General features: G+C 39.9%; 1 protein-coding gene across 1 annotated transcript in view; it reads left to right on the top strand.

Moving 5' to 3' along the window:
- The window catches only part of LOC127366460 (atrial natriuretic peptide receptor 1-like), an 81,320-nt gene that overhangs the window by 26,977 nt on the left and 32,228 nt on the right, over nt 1-22,115 (top strand). The window contains exons 3-5 of the mRNA XM_051405398.1: nt 5,069-5,256; nt 9,276-9,389; nt 14,049-14,184. Of these exons, the coding sequence (XP_051261358.1) occupies nt 5,069-5,256; nt 9,276-9,389; nt 14,049-14,184 (438 nt within the window). The remainder of the gene's footprint in view (nt 1-5,068; nt 5,257-9,275; nt 9,390-14,048; nt 14,185-22,115) is intronic.

Raw genomic sequence — 22,115 nt, 5'->3', positions numbered from 1 at the left:
AAGTTATTATCCTTTGTACAGAATTTCTGGCTGTGAGGAAACCAAACATCGTGACACCTTCCAGGCTGAAGCACAGCATTAAGACCTCAGACAGAGTCACTGAGATGAAGGAGTGAAGAGGAACAAGGTACAAAAAGGAGATTAAGAAGATAATTACTTTTTCCTCACGTCCTATTTCCTGCATGACCTTTGTCTTTCTTCTCTTTCACCCCTGAAGTATGAAGGATGGCAGCTGCATTACAGCTTCATTCTTTTAAGATTTTTAAATGACACGCTGGATGTGAAGATCTCAGGATTAATGAGAGAAACTGCAGTCGGAGACACGCTGATCTATGAGACTGTGGATGCAAAGTTCTGTTATTCTTCAAGTCTTTAAGCTTTTTCTGCACTTTGTGGATGATTTTAAAGAGTGTGGCGTTCAGGTTCCATCCTGTGCCGCTCTGATCAGAGAAAAACAGAATCCTTTCATCTTCTGAGCTGCCGTACTGTATGTGGAAGAGTGGAAGCTGCTCTCCTTTCATCTCAACACATCTGTGGAAGTCAGGATGTGTGCAGGGGGTCAGAGGTCAGACGTGGTCCGCGGTGTTTCGAGGCTCCTCCTGCAGGAGTTTCTGTCTCTTCCTGGTTTCAGGGTCGTGTCTGCACTCTGACCTTTGGCACCGAGTCAGCCTGATACAGCAGCTGTCTAATAACTCATCCTGTCACATGATAAATAATATTGATCAGTGTATCAGCTGTACCTACCTCCTCACCACCACCAAATAAGATACAAACATACCGGTAGTCATCTATTCAAAGTCAGTTTATTATATCACTGGAATTTATTTTCTCTACACAAACAAAGTCGTCCCAGAGTCCGCTGAAAACTCACTCTGTGGTGTTTTTTAACGTATATGGCTACTGAGGTGTTTAGAACAAAAAAATGAACTATTGGCCTGTCGGATGACACCAAGACGGTAACTAGAGGAATGGTTTGACATTATGTCCTATGGAGACGTGCTGCATTCACTAAAACAATATTCTGCTCTGTTTTTGTGAATTAACGACTTATTATCTCATAATTATGAGATCACTCTTCATCATAATCTGCTGATGCCTCGTAATGATATTGTTCAGTTTGTATTGCTTGTTGGTGAAAGCGAGGTTACATTTGTACTGAGAACCATTAATTTATTCTCATTTATTCTCATTTATTCAGAGCCCAAACACTGAGTCAGCACTCAGAGAGCAGCAGCAGTGGCTTTTCTCTGATGTTTAACCTTTAATCTGACTAACTGTGGTGGACAGAAGTCAGCTGTTTGTGTGGATGTGTGCAATATAAATGTGAACCCTAAGTGGATAAATGAATGATGTTTAAGAATGTTTGATGGAGAGATCAGAAAGTGCAGAGTGAGTATTTTTAGATTGGTATTTTTAGTGCAGGTAAAGGGGAATAAAACACACACACACACACACACACACACACACACACACACACACACACACACACACACACACACACACACACAGACAGAGGAGCATTTAAAGAGCAGCGGTCCACTTTCAGCAGACTGTAAACTCGTCTCTGCGGCGGCAGGGAGGGATTTCTGAGCTCAGTATCAATCGGAAGAAAGCTTTTAGCTCGGTGTGGTTTCTGTGGTTTCACCGCTCACTTCCTGCTCAGAGGTTATTAAAGCCTGAAACAATAGAGGCGGTGGGACAGGAACGGCAGGCCGGAGGAATGTCATCACGCCTCGGGAGACTTCCTGAGACTCAGATGTGGGGAAGAGGCCCAAGAAACTCTGAGCATCTGAGAAACTGAGAGCGGTGTCTGTTAAAACACAAACAGTTACTAATCAGCTCCCTCCAGGATTCCACTCGCTCTCTTCTGGGGGAGTTTTACGGCAGCTTTTCTAAAACATTGCGATGCGTGTGATGCTTTTAGGCGTTTATTTGCAGAGACATTGAGGGAGGAAGAAGAAATGTGAAAATATTTTTTCATTTTTTTGTATAATTCATTAAAAATTGACGGTAAAATATTCCAATCAGAGCACAGAAGTTGTTTTTAATCCGAGAAAAATGTTAAAATATGGAGAGAAAAAGGAGTAACTGGGGTGTAACCTGAAAGCCTCGCGGTGTCTTTTAACCAATCATTTCTATCGATATCGGATTAATTCTGTCTGAGTCTTGATACAAAGCATCTGAAGACTCCTTTGCTCAGAGGTTTAATGGATGTTTCTCAGTGTAACCACAGAACAGCTGATGCTCTCTCTCTCTCTCACACACACACACACACACACACACACACACACACACACACACACACACACACACACACACTCGTCAATAATAAATCCCATTGATGTCCCCTCTGACAGACGAGTCAGTGATCAGCGGCGGTGGAGGCGGCTCGTCTTGCCTCCAGCCGTCTGAGTCACTCTGGGCGGCCTCGGCTGCTCCGCCGTGTTATTGATTGCTGTTTTCTCTCCTCGCCATGCTTCCAATCGACAACATCTAATCACAAACACACTGAGGACTCAGCTCGCAGCAGAGGAAACAACGCTCGCTCCTAATTGGATCTTTATATTGAAGTCTGATGGTAAAAACTGACATTTCGATAACGCTCTTCCCGCTGTTCTGGGTCGGGGTTTGAGTCCAGAGTTGGCAGCATCTTGATTGATGTCTTTGTCTCTCTAATGGCGCTCGGCCTGGCAGTAAGAGTGTCGGTCTGCTTTAAAAAGATTCAAATCAGGAAACATCTTCTTAGAAATTGAATTTATTTTTTTAAGCACCTTTTTGTATATATTTGGTTGTACACAACTCTAAACCAGTGAGTTATTAACCCATTTGCATCCAGAGACTATATTCAGTATGATTAGGAAAAATGCCTTAACGTTGGTTCTCATTCCGTCTGGCTCTAAAATCTCTTTACATTTTTGGATCCCATGAAAAATCCCACTTTTATCAACATTCAAAGTCAGTTTTTCTTACTGCATATTTAATATTGAACTTCTTATGAGTGCATAGATATCAAATACTTGATTGTGCTCCTTGTAGTTTGTGAGATACAGCCAATTTCAACAACCTATCACATGTGTGTGCTGGAAATAATACAAATCTCTCACATTTTGTTGCTTATTCTGGCATTTTCTTCCATTTTATGAGAAAACATAAGTTCCATCTGCCCAAAGACTCAATACTGTGTGGTTAGAAAAACTCACTTCTCATTGGAAATCTAATTTCAATTGCAGGCACAAATGGGTTTAGTAAATTTACTCAAGTACAATATGTAAATACAATTGTGAGGTAAACAAAATAAACATACATACAAATGAAAAAAATCAAACAATTTCTAGATCTCATGTACATTATCATTCAAAATCTCATTGGGAAAAAAAATATATAATAAAAACCTTATAGCTAAAAATATATATATATATAAAAATATATGATGAAAAATATAAATTGATCATTTACAAAAAGACATAACTTACATACACGCAGGGCTAAAATCAAAAGCCCTCGAAAGGTTAACATTTATACAATATACAACCACTTCTTGTTAGCTGCCTTAAATCTGCAGGTTTACTAGTTTTTTATCGTAGCTCTGTGTTCAGAGTTAATGTTGGATTTCCTAACAGTGATTGTGTCAAATATAATATGTGTTGTCTTTATGTAATATTTATTTGTTTTGTAGAAAAAAGGTTAAGTTTATTGTTCAATAAACGTAACATAAACGATTTCATAAATAGAATTTTAAATGTATGTTTTCATCAACTTCTTTTCTATTATTTTAAAATTTATCACATGCATAGGATAACAAAATGTTCCCACAAGGTTCATAGCGTCAGCTGTTTTTTGGTATAAAATAATTTCTCATGCAGGTTGTTAATATAACGAGTTCTTCAGACGGGTCATCAACAAACAGTCTGTATGAAACAGCAGTTCCTCATGAAGCTGTATAATTCGATATGAGAGATAGACAATGAGGAGGATGTGTTTGATGCGTGAAGAAGCAAGATTTCACTAATGAGCTCAGTAATCCTGAGCCAGCTGATGGACAACAGGAGGAAGATGAGTAGTGGATGAAGAGTGCCACAAACGCATTTCGGATGTTGGAGTAGATGTGTTGTTTAAACCCTCTGTAAATAAAATGTTCATCCTTCAACATCCTGTGGGCAGAAACACTCTTTTATTACTGAAAAGCTTTGGCAGTTACAGCATATGGAAACATGTAAAGCTTGTTTTTGTATTTGTGCACATTAGTTGGCGGTTGATGTTAAATTTTAAGGAGTCGCTGCTTTTGATTAACATTTTTTTTAGACGTGGAGGGAAATAAAGGAACAGACTGTAATCTTCAGACATGGTGGAGGTGGTTTGTTGTGGGCTGCTTGTGGATTATCTCCCTTTTCTACTTCACAGTGATATTAAATCCAACTTTAACTTCATCCCTTTTTAATTGTATTGGTCCTCGATTTCCAGATGGGTTAATACTCCATCATGCAGCAGGAATACAACATTAACATAAAGCCGAACAACATCCAAACTGTCATTTAAAGTAAAAGTTAAAGCAGGAAGTTTGTCTGTAAACTGATGGATGTTTGTTCTGTTCACCTCTCCCCAATGAGTAAGTCTAACCTGGAGGTTTGTCTCCAACCAGATATGTCCTGTTACACAATATCCATTCAGTTACTTTTGGTACCCAGATAGACCTTTAATAATAATAATAACTGTAATATCACTATCACTCTCAACCAGACTCCAGAGACAGAAACACTAATTTTACCTGACAGATCATCGTAACTTCATTCAAAGTGGACAGAAACCTTTTTATATTCCTAAAAAAAGTTTTTTACGGAACTGATGTTTAGCTATTTTTGTTTTTTACTCTTTACTTTCGTGTCTGTGTTGGTTTCTAGAATTATTTACTATAAAGTTACAAAGTTATTTGTTTAAGAAAGGAGCTTTCTGAGTGCATTTGTCATTTTATTAATTCCAGTTCAAAAATGTACTATATCTAACCAGCAGTCTGCCCCAGTGGCTTCCTGAACCTCGACTGAAACCGTTTCCTGTCTCTCTGTCTTTACAGTGATGTTTGTCTGCTGCTCACCGGACATCTTCAGGAAGCTGATGATTCAGTTTCAGCTGGCAGATCTTCCTCACGAGCAGTATGTCTTCTTCTACATCGATGTGTTTGGGGACAGTCTGAACTCCAAACACGGACAGCCGTGGGCTCGTGGTGACGAGGATGACGCCATCGCCAAAGAGGCCTTCCAGGTACCCGGGTTCAGATTTCAAGTCAAGTCAGGTTTAGCCCATGTCACACACTGAATGGACCTTACAGACCAACAGCAGTGATCCTTTCTGACCCAGAAGCCTCCGTACATCAGATTAAAGCTCAGGTTTTTCCTGCTGTGATAATTATCCTGTTCATAAAACAATGCCTTCATACAGCTACTGACGAGGCATAGAACAAGCAAAGTTAAAATTAGGTAGCGTCCTCAGCTGTTTAATAGATTCACAAGTTCAAACTTAGACAGAAATGCTGTCCCGATGAAGCTTTTGACACTGTGTGTGTGCATGCGATGCTGCGTTTGCCTGGACTTTAGCTCAGACATGCCCTTAAATGTTCCATGTCTTAAAAATACTGATTTTCACTCGTCATTGTGGATCGTCACTGATTGTGTAACAGCAGCATTTTTCCCTCCATAGTGAAATCAGAAACACAATGAGTCACCCATCCATCACACGCACAATGTCTCAGACAGCACTGTTTGAATCTGATCAAAACCACGGGGGCATTATTGTTCTCCATCGTATTCATAATCACACTGAGCGCATTCTTCTGCCAGAATGAAAAACTTTCTGCCCCTTAAAGTCAAAGTGACAGACATGTATCAGTCGTTACCCAACGTATTTTCCCCCAGGAATATTAAGGGGCATCCTTTCTTTTCCACAGGAGGCAGTGAGGTCAATGACAAGGTAGGCACTGTGCGATAGGTCCGATTATAAAGCGCTTCTTTTATCAGAAAGGGCAGATATTACATGTCTTAGATGGACTGTAATCTAGGAAGCATTGCACGCACACTGATATCTAACATCAACGTTCATTGATGATACAGGAATCACACACAAGAGTGGAATAAACAAGTGAAAACTGAAAGCACAGCAGCCTCTGCCCAGCATCAGGATGCAGCCTTTATCCGTAATGAGTCAGTCAGCAACCATTAAAACACACACTCAGTTCAATATGAACCCAAAGCCAAAGTAAGGTAACTGTAGACTCACCAATCTGTAGATCTACTCGCAAATAGTGTGGTGTTAGTTCAGTTTGGTCAGTCTGATTCTGACAGCAGTCCTTCTGAGACTGTTCTCCGACTCTGTATGTGTGCCGACAACCTCTCCTGCTTCTCTGTGGGCCGGTTGTTCAGGTCGCTGCAGCTGACTGCTAGCACAGCCGGATAGCCGCTCTTCTACTGTACCACTTTTCTGTCCCTTTTGTTGATAAAGAGTTGGACAGTTATTTTCCATTTTCTTTGAAAATCTAGCTTATTGTTGAGTACAGTAATAATGCAAAAAAGTTTATTATGGAATATTTTGGGGTAAGAAATTCTAATTTACATTGGGGTCAGGGTAGGCACTGGTCAGAGGTCAGGTTCAGGAGATATCAGCGACGCGGTGTGTCCCTAAACGGAGCTTTAGTCTGGTGGGCGAGGGGTTAAACTCAGGAGGAACATGAGACTGTTTGACGTCAGTCGGTCGCAAAACCTGATTTCCCAGGTTACTCTGAAGTGTTTCCTCTCTCGTCTTCATCTTCATCTCTTTTTCACTCGAAATTGGCTTTATTCTCCACTGACTCCACACACACACACACACACACACACACACACACACACACACACACACACACACACACACGTTCCCCAGAGAAATTACTGTCTGCGGCTCTTCTGTTAGTGTTTCTTTCTTTCTCTTTTGGCTGTGAATTATGCAGCTCCTCATAAAGTGACTGACAGCAGAGGAAACAGTAAACACTTCACACACATTCAGATTCAGAACGTTTCTTCAGGCAACATTAAACTAAATCTCCAGCCAGGAGTGAAGAATCCAGACCGGGAGGTGCAGTGGTCCAGACCAGAAAACCAGACCCACATTAGGAGAAAAACTGGAGTCACGACTCAACGTTTAAATGTATGACACTTCAAAGATTTGTTTCCCACAGAATGGAGGAGGGTTGAACTACATTACCCTATTTCTAGTAGCATCTCTTCTGTGGCTAATGTTCTTTTAGGAATGGTAAGATTGGTTGCTAAATGTACTTTGGCGGCCTATGTGGGAAACTTACAGAGATGGTGAGAGTATACGCGCCTCTGTTCTGCAAGCTTCTTTAACCCAGCTGGAGGTTTCTCTCATGGCTCTGTCGGTAGTCTCTGATAAATGTCTATGTACTATTGATGAACAACAGTTCACACTGTGTGTGAGTCAACAACTGGTTCCTGAGGCTTTGAGAACATACCGGTTAACACTGTAGATTTCTAATGGTTTTATCTTTGTTAAAATGATAAGGTGGGTTGAGTTCCAGATGCTAGTGGAACAGCAGTTAGTTAAGAGCTCTCTGTTCAGTTCACTTCATATCTGACATCTTATTTGTGTGACATTAACTGTATCGTTAGTGTCGGTGGCTGAGCTGGAAAAACTAAAGGTGACTCCCAATCAACTTGTTTTCAGACATCTGAACAGCCTCTGAGTGTTTAGGGTGCGTATGTAGGATTACCAAGAGGTGGTGGTATGCAATCAGAAGTGCTTGTACTCCCTACTGGTGAGTACGGACTCATTTCACTGAAAAGTAGCATTGCTGCTAACAAAGTTAGCTGGTGTCTTATCTGCCGAGCTGTTAACGGGTGGAGGTGAAGCTCTGCCCGTCTTGGTAAATAAAGATTAAATAAGATGAAGGATGAGCCGGGCTGTGATGTGGATGACTGGTCATCAGGACAAAAGACAACAGAGGAGCTGCACTCAAATAACATCTGTGTGTTTAGAGAGACAACAGGTTGACAGAGTGGAGCAACATTCAGCCTGTTTCTCACAGGAAAGGAATTCACTCAGTTTGATAAAGACACACAGAACCCGAAGAGAGACGGCTCGATTGATTCATTCCAGAGAAACACGCTTTCAATCTGGGGAGAAATTTGCTCGTTTAAAATCACAGTTGACCTCAAAGACAGAAATGTTTATCATTAACGGTTTTAAAATGAATATACTCCAACGAGACAGTTCACTGACACTGAACCAAATTATACAAGTGTTGGTCTCGGTGCAGATTAAAGAATTAAAACTAATCAATCATCGAGTAATGAGTTGAAAAAAAATCTATTAAACACATTGGAACATTGGAAACTGAACCCCGCTGGGTTTTTGGACTGTTCTGACTGTTGTTTGAAGTCTGATGACATTTAGCTTCCTGTGTGTCTTTTTTACTGAAAACGAAAATAATGATTGTGACACCTCAAATTGTTCAATGTTCTCCTGGATCCATTCTTCATATATTCATAAATCTATTTATAACTTTGTCATCCTTTCTCCAAACTGTAAATTTGACACACAACATCTATTTCCTGTCTGTCCGTCTTAGAAGAGGGATCCCTCCTCTGTTGCTCTTCCTGAAGTTTCTTCCAGTTTTTGGGGAGTTTTTCCTGATCTAAGTGGAGGGTGTGAGGATGGAGGGGGTTGTGTGCTGTAAAGATTGTAAAGCTCCTTGAGGCAAACTGTGATTATGATATTGGGAAATATCAAGTTCCCCAACTTCTAAACCTTCTTTTCCTTTTCAACAGCTTCACTTTCCATCTTCAACACCTCCACCTTCACTTCTGTATGTCGTGCCAGTCGTGAAACTTGCCAAGCTAATAAAAGAATAAAAAAATTTAGATTGGCTGATGTTCAGTATGTATTCTGACGTATCTCTCCACCAAGTCCTGGGAAAACCAGGTTTGACTTTGACCTCTACAGGCGGGTCAGATGACTCCCTGTTCATGCTCCCTCGAGTACTTTGGCACTTTTCACTGGTCAATAATGTCTCATGAAGTTATTGAGTGTAAACACAGAATCTGCCTGAACTTGTTTGTACGGAACAGAGCAACAACTCCTCTTCCTGTTTCCCTTCCAAATGCAGTCAGAGAACACGAGGAAACACTTTTTTGTAGTCATTTAATTTCCCACAACATGCCGAGTTACAGTTGGAACATATAGAACAGCATTTACTTGATGTTATTTTAAAATCCTTCTCTTCCTGTTTTCAGAGCGTGAAGATCCTGACGTACCGAGAGCCTCAGAACCCCGAGTACAGAGAGTTTGTGAACAATCTGAAGACAGACGCCTTGAAAATGTTCAACTACACCATAGAGGACTCACTGGTGAGAAGTGTGCATGTTTGTGAACTTGTTTTCCTTTATTTGATTGGTCCCAAAACTGGCATCCCTCTATACAGCGCTCAAAATGATAAAAACAATGTCTTTATTGTACCGGAGGGCATTAAAAATAGCACCGGGGACACAGACACAATGTCTGGGACAGTAGTGAAATGTATCATTACAGAATTATTATGTTAATGCATCATGGAACAAAACAAATCATAAAGGCTCCATTCTCTTTTTTTTAGACCCTCTTATTGACTTTATTTTTAAAATGTATTTAAACCATCAGGGAAAAGGAAAGAAATGTTGTTATATATATATATATATATATATATATATATATAGATGGATGTATGCTACTCAGATTAATCACAGTCTTCTGCAAACAGTGCCAAGGTCTCTACCTCTCCTCTTGGGCCGTGCACAGGCAGTTAGTAGGTGTGAGGCAGGTTTGACCTTCTCTTTCACTCTTTCTCTTGTTTTTACTTAATGTCCCTGTCGTGAGTTTGTTTGTCATTAAACTACATTCATAATATAGAATTAAAAAAACCCACAGTTTTAAAAGGCTGTTTGAAGATTAAGACTTGGTTTTAGGGTTAGGGTTTGAATTGGGTTCTGTGTACCTTCCACAAAAATCATAAAAACCGGACCTGTTTTTGAAAATGGTTGCATTTCTGACTCAGAAAAATAATATTAAAGTGACACTTAAAATGATTTGTTGGAATATGGAATATCCACTATGTCTACTTCTTTTGCTTTACTAATCTGGAAATACAAGAAAACCAGATGAGAAACAACAACGAGAAAAATGAAGCAAAGATGACTTGCTTGTTTGTTAGTAATGCAGGTGATTAGTATGACCAGAGTTTAATACAAAAAGGTTCATCCTCTGGAAACAACCAATATCAACAGGAAGTACTGGACCGACAAACATCCCCGCCCTCAGGCCTCACTGCTGGTGGACAAAGACAGATATTATCTTATAAAAACAGAGGAAATTAGGTTATTAAACATAATGAACCTGACAGATTCAGCACTGGAAAATATCAACAATGTACAGATGACAAAATACATTATTATGCAAATGTGTAATTAGCGTTGTCAGAGCTGTCGGTGCAGCTGCATGACTGAGCCAATTCAGTTTTGAGGAGCTAATTTAGTCTGCTGATTTTATCCCGCCACCTCATCCTGCACAAAGGTTGAACATGACACACACACAGAAAGAGGAAAAACAAAGCTCTCACGCTTTAAACCCCAGATCAGCTCAACACGACACATTTCTAACTGCTGCTGATGCTATCAGCCGACATAAAGATTACACAGTGTAAAATATAAACTGCCCTTCACATCACAAGTCTGGAGAGGAGATCAGACATCTTGTTTTGTGTCAGGTTTGAGTTACCCTGCACACTGTATATATCAAAGCCACGTTTATAATTGGCTTGTGGCCTTCAACAGGGTCAGACTAGGAATTAGGGTTGGGGAATATTTACCCTTTAATCTGGTTTAAAACGGTGGTATGATCTTAAAATAAACAGATTTTGTGGTGATTTAATATCAATAAAATCAAAATGATGCTGAAATAAATTGTGTTTTCTGAATGGAGTTTGGTTGATCAGGGCTATGATAACGTAGTTCATAGTAAAGTAACCTCTGTGGCTCGCAGCACAGGTTGAGAAGCAAGAGTGTAGATAAATCAACTTTTTAATCCCAATTATTATTAATTAATTAATTATGCGTGTTTGTGTCGCAGTTCACACACTGCGCCGCTGAACGTCTGTCACTGAGCGGCCCTCGTTCTTCAGAGGCAGAACAATAAATTAATCAAATAAAATGACAAAAGTCGACCAAAAAAAACAACCGGTCAGCCTGTTGTCAATAGCTGGTATATTCGTCCAATCACCCAACCCTACTATGGCTGTCACTCTCATCAAGTGTCTCATGTCCTCAGTAGTTTAACAATGCAGCTCTATGGCAAAGAGTGAGAAGATATATCAGGCTTTACCTGCCATTTATTGACAAGAACAAAAGTCTAGACGTGTCCATTGAATGTATTTGACCTTTCAGACCACTGTTCTTAAAAGCAGGAATACTAAAATGAAATGACTGATTCATCGGCAACAACCGCACTGGTAGTTTGTGAGCAGTAAGATCGGTAAATGCGGAAAATATAAAATGTATAATTGAACAGTTTGCGTGACACCAACAGCTCGTCCTCAGGGATCATGGGATGTGACGTGTGTCCAGTAATGTGTGAATTCACTCCTCCGTGTTATCAAAGCGAGGAGCAGCTTTATATATATTAGGTAAGGAGGGGGGAGGGAGTTAACCAAACATATCAGGATATAAAAAGCGTCACGACAACTGGCAGATATTTAAAAAAATCTAATCAGTTGTGGTATTTTGTGAAGAACAGCAGGTCCTTGAGTTCATGGCTGCTACAGATTCAGCCCGTCTGAGGTGTGTGTTTGTGTGAAATGTCTCACACGTTACTGACAGTTTGGAAGTTAAAGCTTGAAACAACACACAGAAACCTGTGGCCAGATGTATAAACGATATCCATGGTACTTATAAAAACAGATGGTGAGAATGTGTGCAGCTCGCACACACCGCTACACTGTGACGGTAAGATGGACATTAGAAATAAAGTGATGGATGTAATCTAATACGCAAATATTAAAACAGTTTATTTAACTGGCTACAAACTGGCTCCTCTTCCTCCTCTTCCTCTCCTGTCGCTCCCTGAACCCCCTGAGTCTTCATCCCCAGAGTCAGAGTCCTGGTCGGAGCCGTCGTGTCCCTCTGCTTGGACCTTTCCATTGTAATCAGCTACCAGCTGCTAATTACGTGTTCCACAGCTCTTTCCTTAATGCTGTAATCTGCTCTGATGTATTATGGGACTCTAGTTTGTCCCTTATCAGGCACCATATGTGTGTGAGTTAAGCAGGCCGGTTGTCTGGCAGCTAATCAGCAGCAGACAGACAGCTGAGGGACACTAATGTAGTTAACAGACGCAGTGCACGACACACACACACACACACACACACACACACACAGATATATAATAAGATGAACTTCAGTGATCCCTGTGGAGAAACAGGATACATCAAAGGAAACAAGGACCATGAGGAAATAAACAGATGGCAGCAAACACAACACAACCATCTGTTTTCTACTTTTTTAAACTACAGATGACCTTTGACCTGTTCAGTTTTAGTTGCAGAGCGTCAAATCGTACAGCAGTTATCTGGTCGTCTTCTTGCCTTCAAGTGTTTTTCTGTCTCCAGCCGATCTCAGCCCGCTTCCTCATCAACTGTAATCAGACGGGGACGACATAACCACCACTTCTGTCCTTTCTAGCTTTTATTTTTCAACCGTCATTCAGGGTTTCACGCTGTTTCCTCACAGCTCCAGGCCAACAACTATAGATTTAAACACTGTGTGTAGCTGCTGTCATCAGCCAGTTATTTTAATTGAAGGCCCATCACATGGCGCAGGTCACAGGGTCGGCTCAAACCTTCACGGAGCTCAGGTGGTTTGATTGAATACCAGCTGACGGTGGTAGAATAATTGGTTCAGTCATTCACTGATTTAACCATTAACATTCATTAAATGTTAACAGAAAAATAGGGATTTTTTCCCGGGGGTTGGGCCCCCCAGTAGGGTAAAGTAAAGCTTCACAGGGGGGTCGCAATGGCTTCTTGATGGTAAGGGGTGTAAGAAAACTTCAAAAATATACTACACGGTAGGCCTATATCTCCATATCGCATTTTGTTCATTTCTGTGAATACAAATCAATACAATTATTTTTAAAGTTTAGATTATTATTTAAGATCTAAACTTGACCTGAACACGGTATTTATTGACAGAGCCTTCAGTCTCTGATCAACAGCCTCGTCCTGCATTAAAAAACCAAAGAGCTGATAGAACAATGAGAAGAAAACACTGAATCTGTTTAAATAAAGAAGCCTATTAAGTCTGTATGATTGTTAATAAAACAACACATGATCCAGACAGAGAATTATATAAAAAGCTTCCTAAAATGATCAGGATCTTATCTCTGACAGGAAATAATCTGTTTAAAACTCATCAGTTTACTCTGGATGTACTCTGTAGTGTTCAACCTCACTAATGCTGCGTTCATATGGAGGCAATGTTGGGCTGTCCACATACTTTTGGCCATGTGGTTGTGTTAAATATGACTTGTCGGCCTCATCTTATACGTGTGTGTTTTGGGTTGTACAGCAGCGTGATCTGCTCAAACACCATCATTACAAGCAGCCAATATCAGAGAGGATGAGGGTAATCATACATTGATTTTACTCCGAGCGATGGCGACTACACGTAGTTGGTCTTTCCAGTGTAAGTCAGTGACATCAATAGCAGGTAAATGATTGTTTGTTTGACTGTCAGTAGCACAAACAGACCCGTTCTCGTCTCAGTGCGCCGGTATTCACAGCAGGAAATGGTTAAAGTGATGAACTTTATATGTAAATATGTGTTAGTTTACTCAAATGCTGTTTTTCAATATGGGTGAACATCCTTGTGCCTAATTATGGGAACATAAACAGGCTGAAGTGATTCATAAAGAGAGAGAGAGAGAGAGAGAGAATTATAAGAAGAAACAACAATAAACAGGTTTCTGTTGTGTTTTTCCAGATGAACATTATATCGGGAGGTTTTTACGACGGTTTGATGCTCTACACTCAGGCCCTGAACGAGACCATGTCTATGTCCGATGGTCGGCCTCCAGGCGAAGTCGTCACCAAGAGGATGTGGAATCGAACCTTCCATGGTTGGTGCATTTTTTAGTATTTTTGTGTCATTTTAGGTCTTGTTGTTATAGCAAATGGGATTAGCTGTGAATTTAAAGTTAACACAAACCAAGGATGTACAGAAGATAGAAAGGAAACACAGGTAAGTTTTAAATTGTGTTTATATTGTAGTTAAATAACTTTTCCCTTTCCCTAAGGGAGTTTTGCATTGCAGGTGAACAGGTTACAAACATTTACACTAAACGTTAAGAAGCTGTTTACAATACTAATGATACTGTTAAAGTCCGGTAAAGTTCTCACAGTTATCATGCATCATTCCATCTCTCTTCCCTCGTCGTTCATCATCTCACAGTTTCTTCGTATTTTTATATCTGAATCCGATCATTGTGTCTTCCTGTAAAACTAAATGTGACGCGTGCTTAGAACCAATAATATCCCGACATTCACCCGTCAATCAATCTTCCACTTTTAGCCACACAGAGTGAAGATTAGACCCTAACTGCCTGTACAGGAATTACATAAATATGTGGAAGCAAACAACTCCCTGATTTATCTTTCATGTGGACTTTAATTACATTTCTAAACATTGGTCAAAAATAGAAAGTAAATATTTGACATGTTTGTCTGCTGTTAAAGGGTCAAAATATACACCATTGTACATTAGTGCTCACAGCCGGTGTTTCCTATCAGCTGTCAGCTGTAAAATACCTGCTGTGGTCGTCGTGAGTCGAGAGAGCAGCAGCAGTGTGGATTTAAACAGCTGGAGTTTCATACACTACAAAACCAGCCCACAACGCCCCGGCCCCCTCCACCGGACCACGTGTATTTGTCATATAGAGGCGTGATTTAGTTAAATTAATGCTGAAGGTTTAACATGAAAGCGTGAAGAAGCTGCTCTCATCTTCACTCTGAAATGAGTCCTCGCCATCGGAGGATTGTGACACCCACTCGACTGTAATGACAGCTGACACTGAGATCAAACTCATTATGAAACGCGGCTGAGGTTATTATATAGTATTATTATACGTGAGGACTCCTGTCTGAGTCTCTCTGACTCTTTATAAAACAGTAGTTAATATTTGAATATATTATATTCTGCTCTAATGTGTTACATTAATATATCTTTATTGACCATTTAAAGAATGTCTTTATGGTTACATTTAAAACTTTGTTTTCTTCCTCAAAATATCATGAAGTGGGGGGGTTGTGTAGTATGGAGGACCGCCACTGCCAAAATAAAAACTAGATAAATGACTCAATAAATACATTAATATTCCATTAAATGCACCAAAATTATGTATTTTTTAAAAATGTAGGCATTTGTATTAATTCCCATGTTTATTTACTTTCCCATTTAATTTTCCATTTAATTAATTAGTTTATTAATTTCTAAATATATTTTTGTATTTATGTCTGTATTATTTTCCCTTTGCATTTTCTGTTTATAAATTAAATGTTAAAGTAAATAAATAGGGTAATTTAATACAAAGGTAAATAAATACACAAGCTAATTAAAACAGAATTATTAATTTATGTAATATTTTCTAAATTGAATTAATGTCTACATTTATTTTAATATTGATTTTGGTGCATTTAAGTACACATAAATATTAGCTCATTAGCTTACTGTGGCACGTTTATACTGAAGTAAATTGCAATGTAATCAATGTGCATTGTCCCTTAAATAAATAAATAGATAAATACGTTTCATATTAAGTCATTTATTAATCTTTGATTTTTGGCAGTTGTGGCCCTCCATAGATGTAGTGTAAGCAGTGTCTGTATGTTGGGCTCCTCCAGCTGTCACTACTTTACCAACTGCTGTGAAGTCACGTTTTGAGGAGGAAAAACACAATGAACGTGATGTCAATCAGCAGAAACTTTGCCTCTTGATTTAGTTGAATCAATCAGTGAAGACGTGCGATGTTCGTGCCGACCTGAAACAGACTTGAGTGTCGTATCCTGACAAACACCTCACTTTGCTGGGAGGAAATTTAACATTATGGAAACGCTGTGAAAACAAAACTATAAATGTTCATCATCAGTCAGTCAGGAATTGTATATTAATTGTTCATTTTAGTTTTTCTTTTGTGAATCCATGAATTTCTTTGCCCACCAAGAGCTCACCTGTTGACAGATGAAAGGTGGAGGTGATTTAGGAGGGTTGTGTAATGCATTTAGATTTGGATGCCACCAAAAAACACACTAATATTAAGTAATAATCATTCAATACAACCTTTATTTTACTTCAACAATCTGGGTCTGTATTTAACAAACCCTTTCAGTCTAACTTTACTCTAACTTGATAAATGTGGACCTTGAACCTCCCATTCAGCCCTCTCTTGTCGTTGGCTTCTGTTGCTCTCATTGTGTTGTGTTTCCCTCTTTAGAGAGCTTATCTTAAAGCTCATATCTGTAACGCTGCAACCTCAACTAATGCCAGTTTTCTGTGCAACCTTTCAAGAATGTACAGTATGTTCTGCTCTGATATCAGCTCAACAGGAAATAAAGACTCATTTGTCTACAAGAGAGAAGGTGTAAACGGTTTGTAAAATGATTCACAGCTAGGCAGGGTGCTGCAAACACTGATCTAGGGCCTATTTGTGTGGCGGTGTGACGACCAATCAGCACTACTCCGACTGAGTGAGCAAACTAAGGCAATAAAATCTAAATAAAGGCGTTTAATTAAACACCCATTGCCAGTAGATGCCTTCAATTCGGCATGTAATGAAAGCAGGAACCTCATTGATCTATCAGTGAATATGATCGATTCTTACAGCATCTGTTGTCCACAGCTGGTCTGCAGACTCCTGAAGGTAGTACGAAACGTGTTGAGGCGTTACATACTAGAGCTGCAACCATTTTAACTATTATATCATCGTTTTTTAGGAAATAAATGGACAAATTCTCTGATTTCAGCTTCTCAACTGTGAATATTTTGTGGTTTCTTAAGTCCAGTAAACTGAACATCTAAAACGTATGACCCAACATACCATAACATTAATATTATATTCTTTAAATAAGTTGGATGTTTAGTCCTGACAAACGTACCTAATTACAATGAATGTTAATGATACAATAAACTTTTATTTAATATAAATGTAAAGCTTGTATTGTTTAGTTTAGTTTTCTAAGACCTAACAAGTTATTTATGCCAAAGATTAAACTGTAAACTGGACTTTTTACAGTTCTGAATCCTTTTTTTGCAGCATTGAGGCATTAAAAGTGTTTCATTGACGCAGGATCGTTTGGCTTCCCGTGCAGAGCTCTGTGTCTCGTTACAGTAAAGAGTTCTGCAGAGATTCATGCATCATTTTTACCTCAAAACGTATCAGTTTATCTTCGCAGTCACTGCCTTCTGACCTCCACCCAAACCCCTCCGCTGTCAGGAAATACTGACGTTGTAGAGAAGAAAGGCGAGCTGGATTAAAGCGCCATCCATCACGATTTGATTCATAAAACACAAACCAGATGATATCAACCATATCACGTCCCTGCCCCGCTCTCATCCGCTCTATAGCGCTGTTTAAAGAATGATTTACATCAATTTGTTCGACCTTTATTGCACATCTTTGTCCTGTTTTGCTCTTTCACAATAAAAGTGTTAGTAAGGAGGAGAGATACAGTATCATGCAACATGTTTTGTTAAAGAATATTTCCTTCATCTCTCCCTGGATCTTCTTCCCTCCTCGTCCATCATCTCACAGTTTCATGCATCGGCTGTCAGGCTGCTGCAACCTTTGACCCCTAACTTCCTTAGCCATGATTCAATACTGAATGTTTTAAAGGGGACCAATTGTGCTCTTTTCTAGCTCTAGATTCTTCTTCTGAGACTCCACTAGAGTATCTTTGCATGATTCACTTTTCAAAAACATCCTTTTTTATCTGATACTGGCCCTTCATGGATGGATGGATGGATGGATGGATGGATGGATGGATGGATGGATGGATAGATAGATAGATAGATAGATAGATAGATAGATAGATAGATAGATAGATAGATAGATAGATAGATAGATAGATAGATAGATAGATAGATAGATAGATAGATAGATAGATAGATACTTTATTTACCCCGAGGGAAATTCAGGTATCCAGTAGCATACACAATACAAAACATACAGTAAACAAACATTAGACTAAAATTAAAATCCCTAACCTTAAGAATAGAATTAAAAATAAAATAGAAGATAAAATAAAACGTATTATATATATATATAATATATAAATATCTGCCACTGTCACCAGAGAGTCCAGCTCTGTGCCCACCACTGAGCCAGCTCTCCTCACCAGTCTGTCCAGTCGACCGGCGTCTCTCCTCTTGCTGCTTCCTCCCCAGCAAACCACAGCATAAAAGAGCAAGCTGGCCACCACAGACTGGTAATTCATGCACCGCTTCGTCCTTTTACCGGTGTGCTCTCGACGACATCAAAGCTATATGACAGATGCGATGCACTGAATGTGATGAATTTTACTGTTTATCAGCCCACAAATGAGAAGAATTAGGTTGGAAAAATTACTTTTATAACTGTATTCGGTGATTTGGGTGAAGGTGGATCATATTTTATGTTTATCTGGAATACCAGATGCTGTGTGACCAGACGGGCCGCCATTGTTTCCTGTTGAGTTCAATCCAAGAGCAGCCAATGACAGCAGCTCCACTCGCGGTACATCACCTCCGCCGGCTGCAAAAAAACCAACGTGAGCCAGGCAGAGTAGAACAGATACACCAATGAGCTGATGAGTGAAAACAGAAACTGGTGTAAACATAAATGTGGCTTTTGAATCCTGGTGGTAAAATCTTGAAGGGGTCTACTTCACGTCACCGAGACTGGAAAAGACGCATCAGGTTGGTCGGCTCATTTTGCTTCTGGGGGGACGAGCAGACGTTTCCACTCTGCTTCTCTTCATGATTGTGGAGAGGAAACGGAGAGAAAATGCCAGCTAGCCCTCGGCCTCCCCATCTCAGTCCTGCTGGCAGCAGAAACCAGAGATCAGTTCAGCTTCTGCCCCTGGAAGCACATTTCCGTTTGCTGCAGGAGGAGATGTCACAGGAATTGTTTCCACTTCATCCTGATGCTGCGTTCAAGGGTCTATTAATAATATGCAGGTGGGAGGCACGTGGCTCCGTCTGAGAACAGGAAACTCCTCCTTTCAGCTTCACTTTAATTTGGACTGTTAATGCTGAGAATCAGAGGTGTGTTTGTGGTGGGTTTTTCCAACAGTTGAATGTAAGATTTTGGATGTGTGGGGACATAAAACCAGTTTAAACCGATCTGCTCCTTTGGTATAAATTGATGTAATGGGAGAGTGAAGTGATGCAGCAGTTGAAATACTTTATATTCCCCTTTTTTGACCGGCCAGCCAAATGTGTGTTAGGTAGAACAGCAGTTATGGGCTTATTAACTATGTATTATCTAAGTATTTTTAATGGCAGAACTACAGTCTGAGTGTCTTCTTTCTGACAAAATCTCATTTATTACATTAGATCTATTTCTTATTGTTTCATGTGTAAAAAGACAAGTAATTACTATGTGTACTTTGTACTAGTTTTACATCTTTTTTTAAAATCGAAGATAGATCAAGACTGCAGTTTGCCTCTGTAGGGCAGATTACAGTATATGAGCTGGTTCCATACAGCTGATTATTAATATTTACTCCATGAACAAACATTTTCTCTTACAATTCTCCAAATCAGACATCAGGTTATAAATCAATTTCCTTCCTTCCATGCAGCCACTGGCTTCAGATCAGATAGATGATCATCATCGCCATGAGGTAATGCCTTTAACACCTGAGATTTGAGAGATCACTTACTGTTTGTTCTAAATGTTCCTTGTCGCTGTCTGTACTCAATCAAAGAATCAAGGAAATGAATCATTATACAGCACAATGAAAGGTTTGCAGTCCCTTCATGCTACACACAAAGAAAAACTGTTTTTTAACAATAACCCCATAATAACGCAGCGATTATGTCACATTATGTCACATTATCACTGCAAAGGAAAACTTGCTTTGACAGAAATATAAATGCAGACAAGATGTTAAAGTTAATATATCAAACCAACATATTTTCAGCATTAACCAGTCAATGTATTTATAATATTTTGCCTCTTTATCGTGAATCTCTGTCACTCTGTCCATACCAACAATCTGAAACACTAAAGATACAGACAAAGCAACAACCATGGTGATACCGCAGTGCAACTAGACAGGATTTGAGTCAATACGATGCAGATAAATCAATATGGTACAGTTTAATTTTATTTCTTAAGCAGCTTGGGCAACAGTTTAGAGAAGAGGAATCAACTTTAATATATTAGTCACATTTCTAAATAATAAGGGCATAGGGAAGATGTTAGAAAAGATGCATCCCAAGTTCATCCCAAATTGTGTCTTTTTTTTTAATCATCTTGAACTTTTATTCCGGTGCAACTCGTCCCTACAGTCCTTTTTCGTTGTTGCTGGTGGAATCCAGCCTCTCATGCAGGATCGTAAAAGCCTTCATTGTTTGTCATCTGCTCTTTCTTCTATGAAGAAATTCTCTGCTAGCAGCATCTACGCATCCAACACGTCACTCACACCAAGCGTTAAACCACACCCGTAGCTCACGCTGTAGCTCCCAGTAGTTCCACAAAGGATGCTATTTGGAAGTTTGGAGCTCTTGGAAGTCTCTACTGAAAGTGATGAATTTGTGGAACGTTGAAACTAAACTAAACTCCGTAAAGTCTACATATTTAATTAATGAGATGAATGTATAGTACTTTAGTGTTAGATCTCATCTTCCAAAAAGTCATAAATGTGAAGTTCTATGTTCTGCTTCAGTGTTCTTGAGTTAAGTGCTGATCCGTTGTTATTGTGAAGGGAGGTTTCTGTGCGTCAGCCGTGAGCTCAGCCTGCAGCTCCAGTTGATGAATGACACCAAACTCCACCAACTTCCTCTGTTGTAACCTCTCCAAAACACACAAACCGCACAGCTGATGGAGGAGAGAGGCTCACATGTAAAAACATACACAAACCCACAGATTGTCCATGCTCTCTCTGCTCAGTCGTCCTCTCTCAGTTCTGACTTGTTTACCTGCACACACCTACGACACACTCGCCATCTGAGCCGGTGACGAGCCGTCTGTCGTCACCTCTTCTGTCCGACGAGAGGAACAGCAGCTTTGATTGATCTGTCTCTTTCGTGGCTGTTTGTCTCTGTTCTGTTGCTGGAGAGTTGAGGTGGTGTTTTATTTTGAAGGGTCAGAGGTCATTCAGGGTCATCAGTGTGGAGGAGGAAAGTGGTGAGTGACAGCGAGAGAATTGATGGATTTAATGTGAGCTACAGAATACTTCCACAATGATGATTGATGGGATTTTGGCCCTTTTTGACATTTTTCATCAGTTTTTGTTCCGTTCCAGATCTCTAAGATCACTACCCACAGCCCGGCTTTTGTTCAGTAATAACAACAGGTCTGGTGTTCTGCTCTTTGTGTTTTCATCCAAATGTGGTGCGAATTTTTCTAGAAAATCGGCAAAAGGAAATGCACATTTAAGGTCTTGTGTTTTTGATTTAGTGACTTCTAGCAGTGTAGGTGCATAGTGCAAGTCCCTCAGTTCACCTTCCCTTCCAAGTACGATGGAGAAAAACTATCAACTAGTTTCGATACCCATGCCCGCTCCATCACTCGTTACAGCGTGTTCACTACATGAGCAGTACCTGACGGACGTTTTCTGCTGCTGCTGCCTGCAGACAGACTTGTGAACTAGTGAAAGGTGTATATGTTGCTGGTATAACGTCGATATGACTATGAACAGACCATTTTCACTGTCTGTTTGTGCTGGGAGCCTCACAGCTCACAAAAAAACTTGGCCAGACCTCGACTCTGTAGTTGCAGCCGTAGCTGAGACATGCGGGCAGTGTGTGGCGTTAACACGGGCGCCAAAATCAAAACCAAGACAGTCCGCC

This window comes from Dicentrarchus labrax, unplaced genomic scaffold, assembly GCF_905237075.1.
Source record: "Dicentrarchus labrax unplaced genomic scaffold, dlabrax2021, whole genome shotgun sequence".
In the NCBI taxonomy this organism is placed as follows: domain Eukaryota; kingdom Metazoa; phylum Chordata; class Actinopteri; family Moronidae; genus Dicentrarchus; species Dicentrarchus labrax.
Note: the sequence above shows the minus strand (reverse complement) of the source record. Positions and strands in the feature narration are given on the sequence as shown.